Raw genomic sequence first — 15,282 nt, forward strand, 5'->3', positions numbered from 1 at the left:
ATCTCAATTCTGACCAGCCTAGATCTACTTGGGTTTATGTTGTCTGGCAATAGTCACTTTCTCAGTATATAAGGAGTATACCACAGAAACTGCTAGGGGGGGGGGGGGGGGGGGGGGCACAGACAGTCATATCATGGTTGCTAATGCTGATCACACAATTATAATAGAGATCATAGCTCATCCCCCTGACTGTATACTTATGGTGTGTAGCTTATTTAGGTGGATACAGAAGGTAATGATAATTTAAAATTATAATTTAAATCTTCAGCTAATGCATGATGGGATTGATTTGAAACTAGAAGTAAAACATCCCACCATAAAGGTGGAGCCTGATAAGTATTAGATAGCGGGCTGCACTGCATGGAAGTGACTGCAATACACAGAGGAGTCCTCCAGAGTTTGACAGATAAGCAGGTGAAGGGTGTAGGGTTAGAAAAATGTGCTTTTTACCTAAGTGGCCTTTTAACTATAAAAGGCGTCTCTCTCTAGAGGACTTTCCATTACATTGATACAATACAAATTGTGCAATGCTTCACTTGTTCTCTGGTTGCGCTGTAAGAGGACTGAAGACTTGCTGGAGCCCAAGTAGCGGGACATCATGTGATCAACTAATGATCAGCACCTAACTACTGTGTATCGCCAATGAAAAGACGGCAACTATTAATAAACTCAGTGCTATCATACAAGCAGGCTTAGGCCGCCTGTACATGGGCGGGTTGGACCCCACATGCAGGATTCCTGCAGCAGAGTTCTACCCGGTGCCCGGCCAGCAAGCCCCAGTGTACCTCTCTGGCGTCTTCTACTCTGCTGCTGATCTGCCGTCCGACGCACCGGGACACATGCGCAGTACAGAGGACGTGGCTGCCATGACCATTCTGAAATGATGATTGCAGAAGGGCCACAGGACGGACGGCTGCATTGACTTCAATGGAAGCTGGCCGTGCGTAGCCCGCACAAAATCGCAGCATGCTGCAATTTCTCCTCCGCGAGCGGAAAATCGTAAATGACTCCCGTTCGTGGGCAGGAAAGCGCGTATTGCCATAACATGCTATGGATTGCTGCAGAATTTGCAGGCAGAATCCCGCTCCAGATTTCGCAATGCAAATCCGCCTGCGTGCAGGAGGCCTTACATAGTGTTTTTCACGCTGACACAATACTCCGTATATAGGAAAAGTAACATATCCCAGTGATGTAAACTCAACAGTGGGGTCATGGAAGGCGGGATGACGGTGACATGTTCAATGGATTAAATAATAAGGTGCAGCTAACCCCATTGGACTCACGAGAAGAGGTGAGTGGCATCGCTGTGCTCTGGTATCTCCGTGCTCCGATACTTCATGAAATCAGCCAATGTCTGCAGAGGGTCTTCACTAACCGCTATTTTATCTCCAGACGTCCAGGTCTCCATCGCCACCAAGACAATACTGGTGTTTAGCTGTTCCCTGAAAATCTAAGAGGAGAAGCCAGGAATAAACTAGGGTGGGCAGGAGGGTATTAAAAAATGGACAAGGAACCAAGTAGGGAAACTGTAGGGGTATAAAACGGGTAAAAAGGTGCAGAATACTGACAATGCCCATGATTAAAAAAAGCCACTAACCAGCTGTAGAAGCTGAAATGACATATATACAAATATCTTGTCTTGCCTACTATCCTGGGTCAATCATTCATATACAATTGTAGGTAAAAATAACAGCCAACCATGGTTATACATACAGTTGCAATCAAAATTATTCAACCCTCATTGCAAATTAATTTATCTGCCAAATGTACAAACTTTCCGCTGTTACAAATAAATCAAACAAGCAATTTAAATAGTTCAACAAAATCAATATTTATCAAGTGGTTTCTCCAAAGTCGTCACAAAATGGCACTTTTAATGACTACTGCAGTCTCTGAATTATTCAAGCTAAATACAATTCCCCATAAGAGCACACATTTGCAATTATGGTTTTGTCTCAAGCACACCTGAAGTAACTAATCATGGGCTTCATTAGTTGCATCAGGTGTGCTTGAGACAAAACGCATCAAATATCTGGACTGGCTAGGGCTTGGTTGACTTTTACATTTGATTGCATGTTAGAAATATGACTAAGTTGAGAAAGCAGTCCAAAAAGTTAAAAAAGAGATCATTGCCTTCACAAACAAAGAAAAGAATACAACCTAGGACCTGAATGTTCCTAGAGATGCAGTTGGAGGCAGTTCACAAGTTCAAAGTTAAAAGTGACACTACCTCTACTACCTGAACATGGCAGAAAGAGGAAGCCATCATTGGCTGCCACCAGATTCTTCTGAGGAGGCAGGTGGTCAGAGATCTTCAAGTGACTGCAAAAAGCCTGCAGCAAGATGTGGTAGTAGCAGGCACTGAGGTTTCAGTTCGCACAGTAAATGGCATACTAAATGAAATAGAAATAAGTTCTTTATACCCAAACTCCAAGACGTACACCTCTACTGACCCAAAAGGAACAAGAAAAGTCGTCTACAATATGCTCAAAGATGATCTAAATAAGCCACAAAATTTTGGTGATTCTGTTATCTAGAGCAATGAAACAAAACTGGAACTCTTCGGGCCTATGGATCAGTGGTATGTCCGAAGGAGGAAGAATGAAGCATATGCTGATAAGAATCCCCTGCCTACAGTGAAGCATGGCAGTGGCTCGGTGATGCTCTGGGGCTGCTTTGCTTCCACTGGAAGCCTGCAACGTGTGGAGGACAAGATGGATTCCATCAAAGATCAGAAAATTCTAGAAAAAAACTTCATGCCTTCTGTGAGAAAGCTAAAGCTTGGGCGTCATTGGACCTTCCAACAGCATGATGATCTCAAACATACCTCAAGGTCCACCAAGGCTTGGTTTCAGAAGGAGTCCTGGATGATTCAGGAGTAGGTCCCCTGACTTGAACCTCATAAAAATCTTCAGTTGGATTTGAAGAAGAAGGTTGCAGCGAGCAAACCCAAGAATATTGCGGACTGGTGGCCATTGTCCATGACGAATGAGCTAAGACTGCTCAGGAACGCTGTCAGGCTATATAGATCATGTTTGCAGCAGGTCAAAGGCAAGAGAGGCTCTACAAAATACTAAAGACGCTCGTCAGGAAGGGGCAAATAATTCTGAGACTGCAGAGTCCTTAGAAGAGGCATTTTATGTTGTACTTGGAGAAACCGCTTGTTACATTAGTTGTGTTGAGCTATTTAAATAGTTTTGGTTTGATTGTTTTTTTTGTAAACGGAGGAAAGTTTGTAAATTTGGCAAATAAACCCAATTTATAATCAGGGTGAATCATTTAGAAGATGGAAGGAGGGTCTGTTTCTGGGAGTCCCTGTAATCAGCTTGTAATTAGAGATGAGCGAGTATACTCGCTATTGCACATTACTTGAGCGAGTAGTGCCTTAGCCGAGTATCTCCCCGCTCGTCTCTAAAGATTCGGGGGCGGCGCGGGTGACAGGTGAGTTGCGGCAGGGAGCGGGGGCTAGCGGGGGGGGGGGGGGAGAGAGAGATCTCCCCTCCGTTCCTCCCCGCCCCCCGAATCTTTAGAGACGAGCGGGGAGATACTCGGCTAAGGCACTACTCGCTCATCTCTACTTGTAATCTATGGTAAACTTCATGAAGTGCTTATTACAGCAGATCAGAACGGTTATTTCAAGCAATACTTTTCTATCAGGTCTGATGATTGGCATTACTAGTTCTCCAGAGCCATATAAAACACAAGCAGGTCTGTCACTGTATTATTAGAAGGGGCCCCTTAGTGACGTTCCCCTCTAGTCTGGCATATAATGAGGGCTTCTCACTATACCACACAATCACTTTAGATGTATTTACGTCAAAAAGTATACTTGGAGCCAAAGATAATATTCAGGTTTGGTCAAAGAGCCTCAAATCGCCATACATTGTACAGACTTGGGTTCCAGTAACCCAAGTCTCCCCTTGACACCCTCTATCGTCCCTCTACTGCACATTCCGAGAATGGGTTACCAAGACCGCTGGCAAAGTTGTACTCACAGAATCCGCTAGATTCACCACCGATTTGGCAAAACTACTTGTAAGACCCACAGACTGTCGGACCTGAAACTGAAGAGGACAAAAGGTGGGAGATGTGTAAAATTCTTACTATTTCGTGTACAGAAATATGCAAAAAGGCGATAGAAAACTACCTCTACAGCGCCACCTATTGGAAGGTGACTTCACTATAAAATTAATGTCCGAACTTTCAAAATGACTAAGGCTCAACGTCCACAGCGGATCTGACATGGGGGATACCTGCGCGAAAGATCCACAGTTCAAGCCGCCCCCATAGGGAAGCACTTCAATTAACACATGCTGATTTGATTTGCGGGTGCCACATGCGGAAAAGAAATTACAGCATGCTCCATTTTACGCGGATTAACTTATAGAAAAGTCACTTTCTAATCGGTTGCACTTTGGAGGTACTTTTACATCCTCTATTTGCATTCCTTTTTTCCCAGGTAGCATTGCATGGCCTATATAATACTACCCAAGACTTAGTGCTCTCCACAAGGAGAAATGTTTTTGTAGGCATATACAAAGGCATTATGTAATCCATGTACAAATAATGATATCACTGCCAGGTTACAAAAGCCAAAGTGGAGAAAAAAGTCCTGGTTCTGTCATCTCAACAAATTTAATCTGGTTACTTCTTTCTATGTTTGGCACCTCCCACCCCCCCGGACCCCCAGGAGCTATATTGCAGATAAAAACAGAAAAAGAAGGGATGGAGAAAACCCAATAAACTCCAAAGGTCTCGGTCCCAGACGTGAACCCAGGGTCAAAGCCCTAGGAACGGTTGTCAAAGGTCGAAGGCTGGAGGTGCTGCCTTCCAGGAGACCCACCTAATGGAGGATGGAGTGAATAGATGAGCTGAGGAACTGCTGTGTCGGCGCACTTGCCAGAGAAAGGTTGTGAGACAATGAGATAAAGTATCCAACTTGTTAAATTAACACCAGCAATACGATGCATTTCGGGGTGAGCCCCTTCATCAGTCATGCTGGGGGGTAAATTAGTTAATTCAGGAGACAGAAAGTATGTACCCAAAGGTTGGGAGAGGAAAACCGAGAGGAGGGAAGCTGAATAGTGATTCGGAGGAAAGGGGAGCGCATGACTGATGAAGGGGCTCACCCCGAAATGCGTTGGTTAATAAATAAATGAGTAAATAAAAGAGAGGTTGGATGGTTTATCCCATTTTCTCACAACCCTTCTCTAGAGAGTCGCGCCGACACACCGGTTCCTCGGCTCACATATTCCAGCAGTAGGCAGGCTCGCTGGTGATAACCCTTTAAGGAATTATATTAATAGTCATGCTGGTTGTCATCCAGCTTCCCCAGGAACAGGTATAACTAAGAAATCGATAAATGCATTATGTAATAATGTGACAGAAGATGATTAATAGAGGATGTATATTTACTAGGGCACTGTTAATGTTAGGAAGGGGAAGTCCTCTGTATATAAATATAGTCACAGACCAATGCTTGCTTCATACACGTTAGTCAGCGACACGTACCAGACGCCAGTCATTGACCACCACAAGTTCAATGTATTTGGTTTCAGACAAAGCAGAATGCGCAGTTGGGCGGACCTAGAGGTGCAAAATACATGCAAATATGAGCAAAATGGACTCCTCATACCCCGGCAATCCAGGAACAGATACCACCTGACTTCTGGAGCCAATCAGAGGCAACAGCAGTCACGTGCCCCCCCCCCCCCGCCACAGACCCCTCCACACATAGTTTGCTAGTGATAGCCCCCATTAGCAAACCAAAGTGTTCTGCACTACCAGACGCAATACGTTTGGCGGCCATCTTTTTGTTACAAAGTTTTTGGTCTTTTAGTCAAAACTGGAATTTGATTTTTTTTAAAATGAACGGCACCAACATTTTTATGATTCCAAAGATGAATACTAATGCCTCAATATACCGACCTGTCTTTTCCTCCGTATTTTTGAACTTCTGGGAATTTCTTGAAGATGCCTACAGCCTGAGGAAATGAAAAAGTTGCAAGGAAAAAAAACAGAGCAAAATATAAGGGTCATGTGATCAGGAGAGAATAAAATCAATAAATGCAAAAAGCAGCATAAAGGGTCGAAAAGACTCCATTTTGAACCGGAAACACGTTGCCCAGTAAAGCCCTTCATTTATCCTGCTGGGACCTTGGTCCTGCTTGACAGTAGGGCCATGATCCTCGTTTGGTCTTCTACTTCATTAGCTACAGAGGTGACCATCACCAATCCATCTCGGACAGGCTGCAGGACTCTTTACGGCGTTACGCCATTGGCACAACTGGTTGAGGTGCCATTATACTAACCCGTATCTCATTGTCTTCTCCTATCGGAGGCCCCTCTACCCTTTTCCATCCATGGGGTTGTGTGAAGGCTTGCTTTTTGCGAGTTGATCAGTAATATTCATTATATGGGGTACATATGACTACTTTATAGCTTTTTATTTGGTTTTTTTTGGAGTCTGGGCTTTACATACCGTTTTTCTGTGACAATGTTCACCATTTGGGATTAAAAACGTGATATTTTAATACATTGGACTTTTTACAGATGGAGCAATACCAATTTTTACATTTTTTCCCATTTTTTTAATGTAATGACTGGGAAAAGGTTCTTTTGTAATTTTTTTTTGTATATTTTAATGTTAAAAAGTAATTTAAAAAACTATTTCACTCATTTTAACTTCTTTTTCTCACAGGGTACTTGAATTTGCGATCATATGATCGTTTATACAGTGAAATGCAATACTACAGTATTGCACTATACTGTATTCTCACAGACTTTCCATTAAGATGAGCCACAATCTCATCTTAATAGGCACCCACTCATGGTGGCCTTCGGAAGACCATAGACTGCTATGACACCTGGAAGGCACCTTGTGCTCTCATCGTGAGGAGACCATTTGAGACCCCTAAACGCCTTTTGGGGTTTTTAAAGAGTTCACAGCTGTAATCCGCGTGAACGGTGATCATGGCTGTTTGTTTGCAGGATGGTGTTGGCTGTCAAAGGCAGTCGATATCTGCTGTGCATGGAATGGGCTTGGCTCCTAAGCCCACTCTTTACATAGACACCGTGCACACTAAATGTGTGGTGCAATTCAGGAAGGGGTCAAATGGGTTTAGGAAAAAAATATGCTTTTTAATCTCCCCCAGGAACAGCACCATTATTGTCCATGGGTGATGTCTAGTACTGCAGCTCAGCCCCAGTCACTTGAATTATCAGTTAGAGATTGTCTAGGATCAGAAAAACATGGTTGTTTTCTTCCCAAAACAGCGCCACACCTGTCCACTGGTTGGGTCTGGTATTACACATCAGCTTTATTGAAGTAAATGAGCTGCAATACCAGACACAGCCTGAGGACAGGTGCGGCACTGTTTCCAGAAGGAGTCATGTTTTTTTTTTTAACCCTGGACAACCCATTTACCAATTTTTTCCAACCTCATAAGCCCTTTTAAATGACACGTAGAGGTAATTGTTTTCTTCTGATTGACTTTTCAGTTCTGTTAGTTGTATAGAAGATACCACAGACTTGTGTCATGCGCTTTTCCAGGGACACCTTCCAACTGTCATCCATGTCTTATTTTGCACTATTTCTAATATCACGCACCAGACAGGTGAATTTTGCTCCAGATGCTTATGTACCTGATTCTTTGCATTTCTTTGCACGCTCAATCACATGCGGCCACGGAAGAGACTTCTGTAAAGAGAAGCAACTCATCAGCTTCTGCTCCATTAAGTGACAGAAGTAATTGTATAAACTGCGGGGCTTCAAGCACATCCAGTAGCGTTCAAAAATAGCAGTAACATCAAAAGCCTGATAAATCACTTGTTTTGGTAGAAGTGATATTTCTACATAGCAAGTGATGTAGTCGTTAGTGTCGTAGAGCGATCGGGCGCATGCGTGAGGCTGTCAGTGCGGCTGAAAAGCGGTCAGCGCGCATGCGCCTGATTACTTGGGGCAGCGCTAACATATTGCAGTGAAACGCATGACGTCTCCAGTGGGCGGGGCTAGAGACATTACTAAAGACAGAAAGGGGCGGGTTTACAGGCGATCAGAAGGGAGCGAGCCCAGACCACAGACAGAGGTGGACCGCCCATCGGACGTCCAGGGATAATTTGCATATGGCACACAACACGGTTGAAGAGGGATCTCTCAGGAATGGTAACCCGCTAGAAACTGATAAAGGTATCTATGGATTCATCATAACAGCGCACATGTAACTGTGTAATCCGCTCGTATGACTAAAATTAGGTGATAGACTTCCTTTAAGGTAGGAGGGCACACATGTTGGCTACAGTGCATTTCCTTCTGAAATACTGGCGAAAATTGGTCGTCCGATGAAGGACGGACTTTAATTAAAAAGTTGGTTGGAGAGGAAAAACATGGAGAAATGCAGCAAATTATAGGCTGCTCTGCTAAAATAATCTCAAGTGCCTAGAAGTGGCTGCGCGAACCTGAAAGACACAGAAGGAAGCGGGGAACTACCGTTCAAATGCATCAAAAAAATAGCCAAAATGGCAAAGACTAAGCAATGATCACCTCTAGAAAGATCCAAGAGGATCTGAACCTACCCATGACTACTGCTACAATCAGGAGACCGTTAAGCAAGATCTCCCCACAAAGTCCCTTTGTTGACAAAGACACATGTGCTGCAGAGGTTAAAAGTTGCAAAGGAAAGTTTGATGGGTCACAGGTCACCCTCCTTTATCTAGTATTCTAGCATTGGTACGGTAGGGGGCAAACATGAAGGTGGAACAGTAGTAGACGGAAGATCCATTATCTTAAACAGTCAGGTAATTGCGCTTTTACAGTCCCAGGTGGACAATTGGACGGATTTTTACCTTGGTTTTCAGCTCTTGGGGGTGTATTGTATACGTGAATGTCCCATCAGAGAATGCTCCACTGCAAAAAAAAAATTATATATATATATCCACCATTAATCATCACAGTTCTGCAAATACATTATTACAGTATATACAGATGAGTCACACAGTCCTGTTATTACTAATATAATCACCAGAGTCCCTTAGTTACTAAGATGGGGAATATGTTCCACCGAGATAAATCATACAGCTGCTGTGCAATTCATGAGAAGAGGGGTTAAGTGAGGAGGGAACAGCCAGGGGTAGGGCCGGAACAAGGTGCAGGTGAAGGTAGGCACTCGCCTAGGGCGTCACTTCGCCACAGCTTAGAAGGGGCACATTTTTTATTGAAAATCAGTACAGAAGGCTGCATAGCAGTAACAGTGGGCATGGTCTACCGTATTACTCACCCCTCCTCCGGATGCTGATGCCACACTACATCTGGACAACCACTCATCATTAGGATGTAGCGCAGCATCCCTAGTAGAGGAGGACCCAGAGTGTTGGCACCGGCTCCTCTTCCTCTTCACACTACTGCTTCCAGACCAGGACCCAATGTAGTGAAGGTAGTATAAGTGCCCAGGGCAGGGGGAGAACTGAGTTTATTTTTTTGCACTGGCCTGAGGTTTGGATTAAATATGGAGGTGTAGGCTGATCCAGGAGGTCTTTACTAACTGTAGGCGCGGGCTGATCTGTAATAAAGGGATTGTCCGGCCACATACTTTTTTTCTCCTTCTTAAAATTTTAACATAAACATAACTGGCATTGCTGCGTCCAAAATAATATAATAGTATTTATCCTGTATGGTGGACACTATTAAAAAAATGCAAGGCCAGAATTGCAGATTTTGGTCACTTCTGCTAACTCTCCCCCCACCCCCACCCCCCCCCCCCCCACCCCCAAAAAAAAAGAAAAATGGAAAGCAAAATGATGAAAAAGTCACATGCATCCCAAAAAGATACCAGTAAAAACTACAGCTCACCCCACAAAAAACAAGCCCTCATATGACTACAATGATGAACGAAATAGGTGCGAAGTTAAACAGGCCCCCCTCCTTCCCACCAGCACAGACCTCTATATGCAAATAGCCAGATGATGGTATCAAAAGGCGGGGTCAGAGTTACAGACTCAGGTTCAAAGATGGTGGACAGGCGAGTCACAAGTCAAGGTCAGGTTCACGAATCACAATCATGGGAGTGGTTCAGTTAGGATGGGACCTAATATTCTGCACCTGTTGCTGAAAAAGAGCTTTTTATAGGCAGTGCTATTGAATCAATTGACATTAAAGGGATGCCTTCGAAATTGAATGCGATACTGCTTGCTGAACACTAGAGGGAGCTCTGGTATGTAGTGTAGCATGTCACCACTAGAGGGAGTTCCTGTGCTGGAAACAGCTGAAAGATGACATTGGGGAGGGGGAAGAAAATAGTCTGCCCAAGTGCTCTGGGATACCAGAGATGAGTTGCGTTTATGTGCTGTCGGAAGGGTATAGTTTCTAGAGAGTATCTAAAAGGTGTTAGGAGACTTTTAAGGCCATGCATGCTCCTCTGGAAAATTTGAATATGCAAGTTGAGAGATGGAACAATGCCTCCTCGTTGCCACCTATTAGAATGCAGCACTCCCACAGGTCAATATCTGACCTTTTAACAAGCCTGGTTACAATGTATGTAGTCAGAACGCATTTAAATAGAAAGTGTGAAGTGCTGATGTCATCTGTTAAGCTCTGATGTCATCAGTCACAACATGTTTTTCTGAATCCCAGCATTTCTCTAGTCAACTGCTGAGATTCCAGCACTGATTGAACCGAGAGCTTCACAGTAACATCCTGCTCTGTTCTTCCGCCCCCACACACCTCCTGCTGTCAGCAAATGGTCCCGGAGACTCAAGCGACATCTCAGGAAATAATCATTTCTGTGCACTGAATGCCAACCAGCGCTGCACTCACCTGAGTCCATGGCAGGTGGAGACTGCAGCCCATGATTCTTCGCACCCACGCACATGGCCCTTGTAGTAACAATGATCGCCAACTTCTCCGGGGGTCTGAAAAACAAAAATAATATACCATAATAAGTCAAGAAAAAGCATAGAAGGAATAGAATAGAAATCAATACAATATTATTATCTCCTTTGTGTTTAGATCGGTCTTTTGGTCCCACTTTGCTTACATCCTCGCAAAAGTCAACGATTAAAAAAAAACAAAACAGATTTGCATATATTTTTCTGTCCCCAGAAACAGTGCCATGTCTGTCCGCAGGTTGCATCTGGGATTGCAGCATGAAAATGAATGATACTAAAATGCAGGACATTATCCTATGGACAGACTTGGTGCTATATTTGGGGCAAGCAAGCGGGTGTTATTTCTGGGGCAATAAGAAGGCCCATTGGCATCAATAGAAAAAGCATTCAAAATCAAGGGGCACTGGCTACCCGGGTCCTGGGATGTATCTGGTCACTCGCTATTTTATGCTACAAGCCTGCTCAAATTTTCATTGGGAATAACATGTTATTCAGTGTTAAATGGAATAGTCAATGAGATAACTTGCAAAAGTGCAAATCACTTTTTTCCTTTTCTACCGAAAATGAGTTTTTTGTTCTGAAAAATGCCTTTTAATTGCTGACCACTAGGGGTCTCTCTTGCTTCGAATTAACTATTCATTGCCTGTTGTCAAGTGATGTCTCTAAGGTAGCAACATAAATAATGAGACAGAACAGGAAGTGGAGGAGAGTGATGACTTATGTTGCCCATAAAAATGTATGGAGTGTGAGGTGCAGGCAGTGTCTGTGTGAATCTCGCTCCCTTCCCCTAACATTGAGTGATAGTTTACTGAATTATAGCTACTGCAATCACATCTCCACTGCTCAGTTTTTCTCTACACTGTCCTACATGATAATGTTACGTCTGATGTTACAGGTGTATGTCGCTCGCTTCTTACACATGTTTCCACACACGTAAAATACACAGTACACAGCAAATATGCATGCAACATGCATATTTGCTGCATATGTTAAAGTCCTATTGCTTATACCGGGGTATTTTACCTGTGTAACATGCACTAAAATAGGACATGCTGTGTCTTTTTGTACGCGTGTGAAAAAAAAACGCAGTGTGAGTGGTCCAATAGAATTCAATGGACTTTTAGCACTGCATATTGCAGGTAGCATAAACCCATATGAATGAACCATTAGAGACCAGAATCTGCAGTTCTCTGTGCACAGTCTATAGAACACAGGATAGCAGTCAGGCTTCTCCCACCAGTATTGAGAGAACTGAGAATCAGATGCCCACCTTGCGAGGGGAATATGGGGGGATATGGATACAACTCATAATAGCCAAAGTTGTTGGTTGCCCTCTTGAATATATAATATATCCCATCTGGGGATTGCAGGAGATGCAGTAGATAAATGAGAGTGGTTACTGTGATATTTTGTAGGAATCGAACCTGGGATTACAGGACAATTGTGTGCGAGTCAATGCAGGTGTGAAAAGTTTCTTCATGATGTACGAACTATATGTGTGAGGAGCGAGGATTGTTCCGTTCCAAGAGTGTGCTTCTGATGTAATGCTTATTGCATTCAGTTATGCATAAAATGCTACCACTTGTGTAATGGTGCAGCACGCATGTGAGATGGGCGTTTGAGAAAAGGTAGTCATAGCAGGACAGATCCTAGAGTAAATTGTGGCATCAACCATGTAGGGCATCCTTGTTGAAAGGACGCGGCGCCACTGAGTCGGGCAATGTGAAGCAGAGTCAGTATTGGCCAACAGCCATTATGGTCCATGGAGGTGACTGGCTGTTGTCCGGTTTTGAAAGCCATGTACTCTGATAATTCAATGGGGATGTAACCCATAGCATAAAGTGACGTAAAGTGCTGCAGAATATATATGTGCCTTATAAAGGTCATTATTATGTACATAGCGCGGCCGTTGCCATTCACGTTGAACGGCCACAAATACTGTAGGTGCACCACACTATTACTATAGCACTCCTGTGTGATCAAGGTTGGTGCTACTATATCAGTACGATTGACCCAGTGTCATTCCAATGGCACATAACTATCGTGCTCCATACTTATCCTATGACTTTATCTTATGCAAAGGACTTGATTTCCATCATATGCCAAAACAATTAATAATCTGGTTACACAATAATAAAAAAGCTCTTAACATAAGACCATGTGGATCGCCGCGGCCTTCTCTTCCGGGCTACAAATCAGAAAACTGTGCGTACTTAGATTTCTATCCCATTCGGTTTTGTTTAATGACCATAACTATCTATACAAAGATATCGGCACACTATCCTATCAAAAGTAACTAACTACTGACTACTCGGGCGAAAAGATTCGGGGGGCGCCAGGGGTAAGCGGGGGGTTGCAGAGGGGAGTGGGGGGGGGGAGAAAGAGAGAGAGCTCCCCCCTGTTCCCCCCTGCTACCCCCCCGCGCCCCCCGAATCTTTTTGTCCGAGTAGTCAGTTACTCGGAAAAAGCGGTGCTCGAGTGGAAAATCGCCGTAAACGAGTACGTTCGGTCATCTCTAGTGCTTTTCCATTGAACGGCCTGTCAGGTGCAGATGCCCGACAGCTCGTCCCAGCAATAATCATTCCTGTGCTTTTACATAGGAGCAATTATCGTTAGTGACTCATTCCAGCCCGCTCTGCCTCCATTTACAGTAAGCTGACAGTTGCTCACAAGTGGATGACTGCCTCAGTTTACACGGGACGATTCATTGTTCGGTTTTCTGTATGCAGAAACTGAATGACAAACGAGAAGCGAATGACTTCTCGGTGGTCGTTCAGTTGGTGCAGGCATTCACACTGAACGATAATTGTTCAGATTACCACTGGATCGTGGGAATCTAACAGATTATCAGACCGTGCAAAAGCACCTTTAGTTTGGATACTCTCCGTGGTATACTTTCTACTTAGATCTGATACACTCCAGCTGATATTTCCCTCTATTCATCCTGCAAACATCTGGCGAGTTCTCTAAAAGGAGTTAAACGCTGTTCATATTTTCTGACCTAACGTTCCAGTTTATCCCAAAGATGTTCAGTAGGGTTCAGGTCGGGACTCTGTGCAGCCAGTCCAATCATGGAACATCCGTATCCTCAAACCAACGTAAAGCAGCGTTGGATTTGTGACAAGGCACGTTGTCTTGTTGGAAGTATGGCCGACCATTCCCAGAGTATTGTCACATTGTCGGCAGCACATTATTGTCTAGAATGTCAGGATACACCTCCGTGTTCATAGTTCTTGCCACTACAACCAACGGATGGAGTCCATGCCACATAAAACATCCCCAGACCATAACTAAACCGTACTGAACTGTTGGTACAACACACTCAGACAAAAGGCATTCCCCAGGATCCTCCACTCCCAGGTATGTACATCTGATTTTGAAGTGATTCATCACTCCATAGAACATTCTGCGATGCTCCTTGCACTACTGGAGATGGGCCGATGCATCTTCTTTGAGAGAACTCATCAGGCATTTGCAGGAGGATTTGAGGGAAATACCAGCTGAAGTGGGTCAGACATTAATAGAAAGTATGCCATGGACAGTATTGATGTCATCAGGGCCAAAGGAGCCCCACTAAGTATTAACATATGGAAATAAATACTACTTTTAATTCTTGCTCAAGGGTCCAATTACTTTTTGCAGGATAGAGTATTACAGATTCTGTGATTGGACATACTGCAGGTCATTGGTAAAGTGCAAACATTAAAAATCTCCGTGCCCCCATTACACTAACATTCTCTGACTACATGTCCTCTATGTTCGTACGTAGCGTTTTATTATATAATGGGTCCAACTGTTTAAGTGGAGCGGAAATAATGATAAAACAATATCTGGGTCTCTCCACCTCCCACAGAACATGGCCCGAGGTAAACTGAACCTTCGTTTATTAGTCCTGCCTCGGATGAAAGAGAACGTGCAGAATAAGAAGCTGTAGAGTGGCTCAAAATGAACACCGACTTCCCTACATGACCCATTTATCTTGGAGAGAAAAGTGATTGAATAACACAAATGTAGGAGGTTTTGTTTAGAGATGATATTATACATTTATGGTATATTATGCTTATAGTATGAGTGATAACAGGAGCAGAACATTAAAGGCCATTTCCCCTGAAAAAAGAAATCTTTTATATAGTCAGGCATTTCTGAGTCATCCTGGCCACCTTTATAGCTAACAGATGCTGAGTGTCGACCAGTAATGGAAGCCATTACAGTGTCTAAAGGGAAGGGGGGCTGTTGCTTTACTATCTGACTGTGGAGTGCACTCCCTCTATCTACTGCTCTTCATGGTCTAAGATGACTAGGGCAAATAGTGTCAAGAATGTCTTTAGGGGGGTACTTATTCTCCTTGTGGAGAGCACCAAGTAGGCATATGGAGATTTATAAGTCATGCAATGCTCCCTG

General features: G+C 43.7%; 1 protein-coding gene across 2 annotated transcripts in view; it reads right to left on the reverse strand.

Moving 5' to 3' along the window:
• The window catches only part of ADAM11 (ADAM metallopeptidase domain 11), a 72,534-nt gene that overhangs the window by 32,648 nt on the left and 24,604 nt on the right, over positions 1-15,282 (reverse strand). For both annotated transcript variants that reach the window (XM_066587897.1, XM_066587895.1), the window contains exons 5-11: positions 10,811-10,905; positions 8,845-8,905; positions 7,645-7,699; positions 5,929-5,984; positions 5,512-5,586; positions 3,996-4,064; positions 1,284-1,450 (exon numbers count right to left, since the gene is read on the reverse strand). In XM_066587897.1, the coding sequence (XP_066443994.1) occupies positions 1,284-1,450; positions 3,996-4,064; positions 5,512-5,586; positions 5,929-5,984; positions 7,645-7,699; positions 8,845-8,905; positions 10,811-10,905 (578 nt within the window). The remainder of the gene's footprint in view (positions 1-1,283; positions 1,451-3,995; positions 4,065-5,511; positions 5,587-5,928; positions 5,985-7,644; positions 7,700-8,844; positions 8,906-10,810; positions 10,906-15,282) is intronic.

Source organism: Eleutherodactylus coqui, chromosome 13 (assembly GCF_035609145.1).
Source record: "Eleutherodactylus coqui strain aEleCoq1 chromosome 13, aEleCoq1.hap1, whole genome shotgun sequence".
In the NCBI taxonomy this organism is placed as follows: Eukaryota; Metazoa; Chordata; class Amphibia; order Anura; family Eleutherodactylidae; genus Eleutherodactylus; species Eleutherodactylus coqui.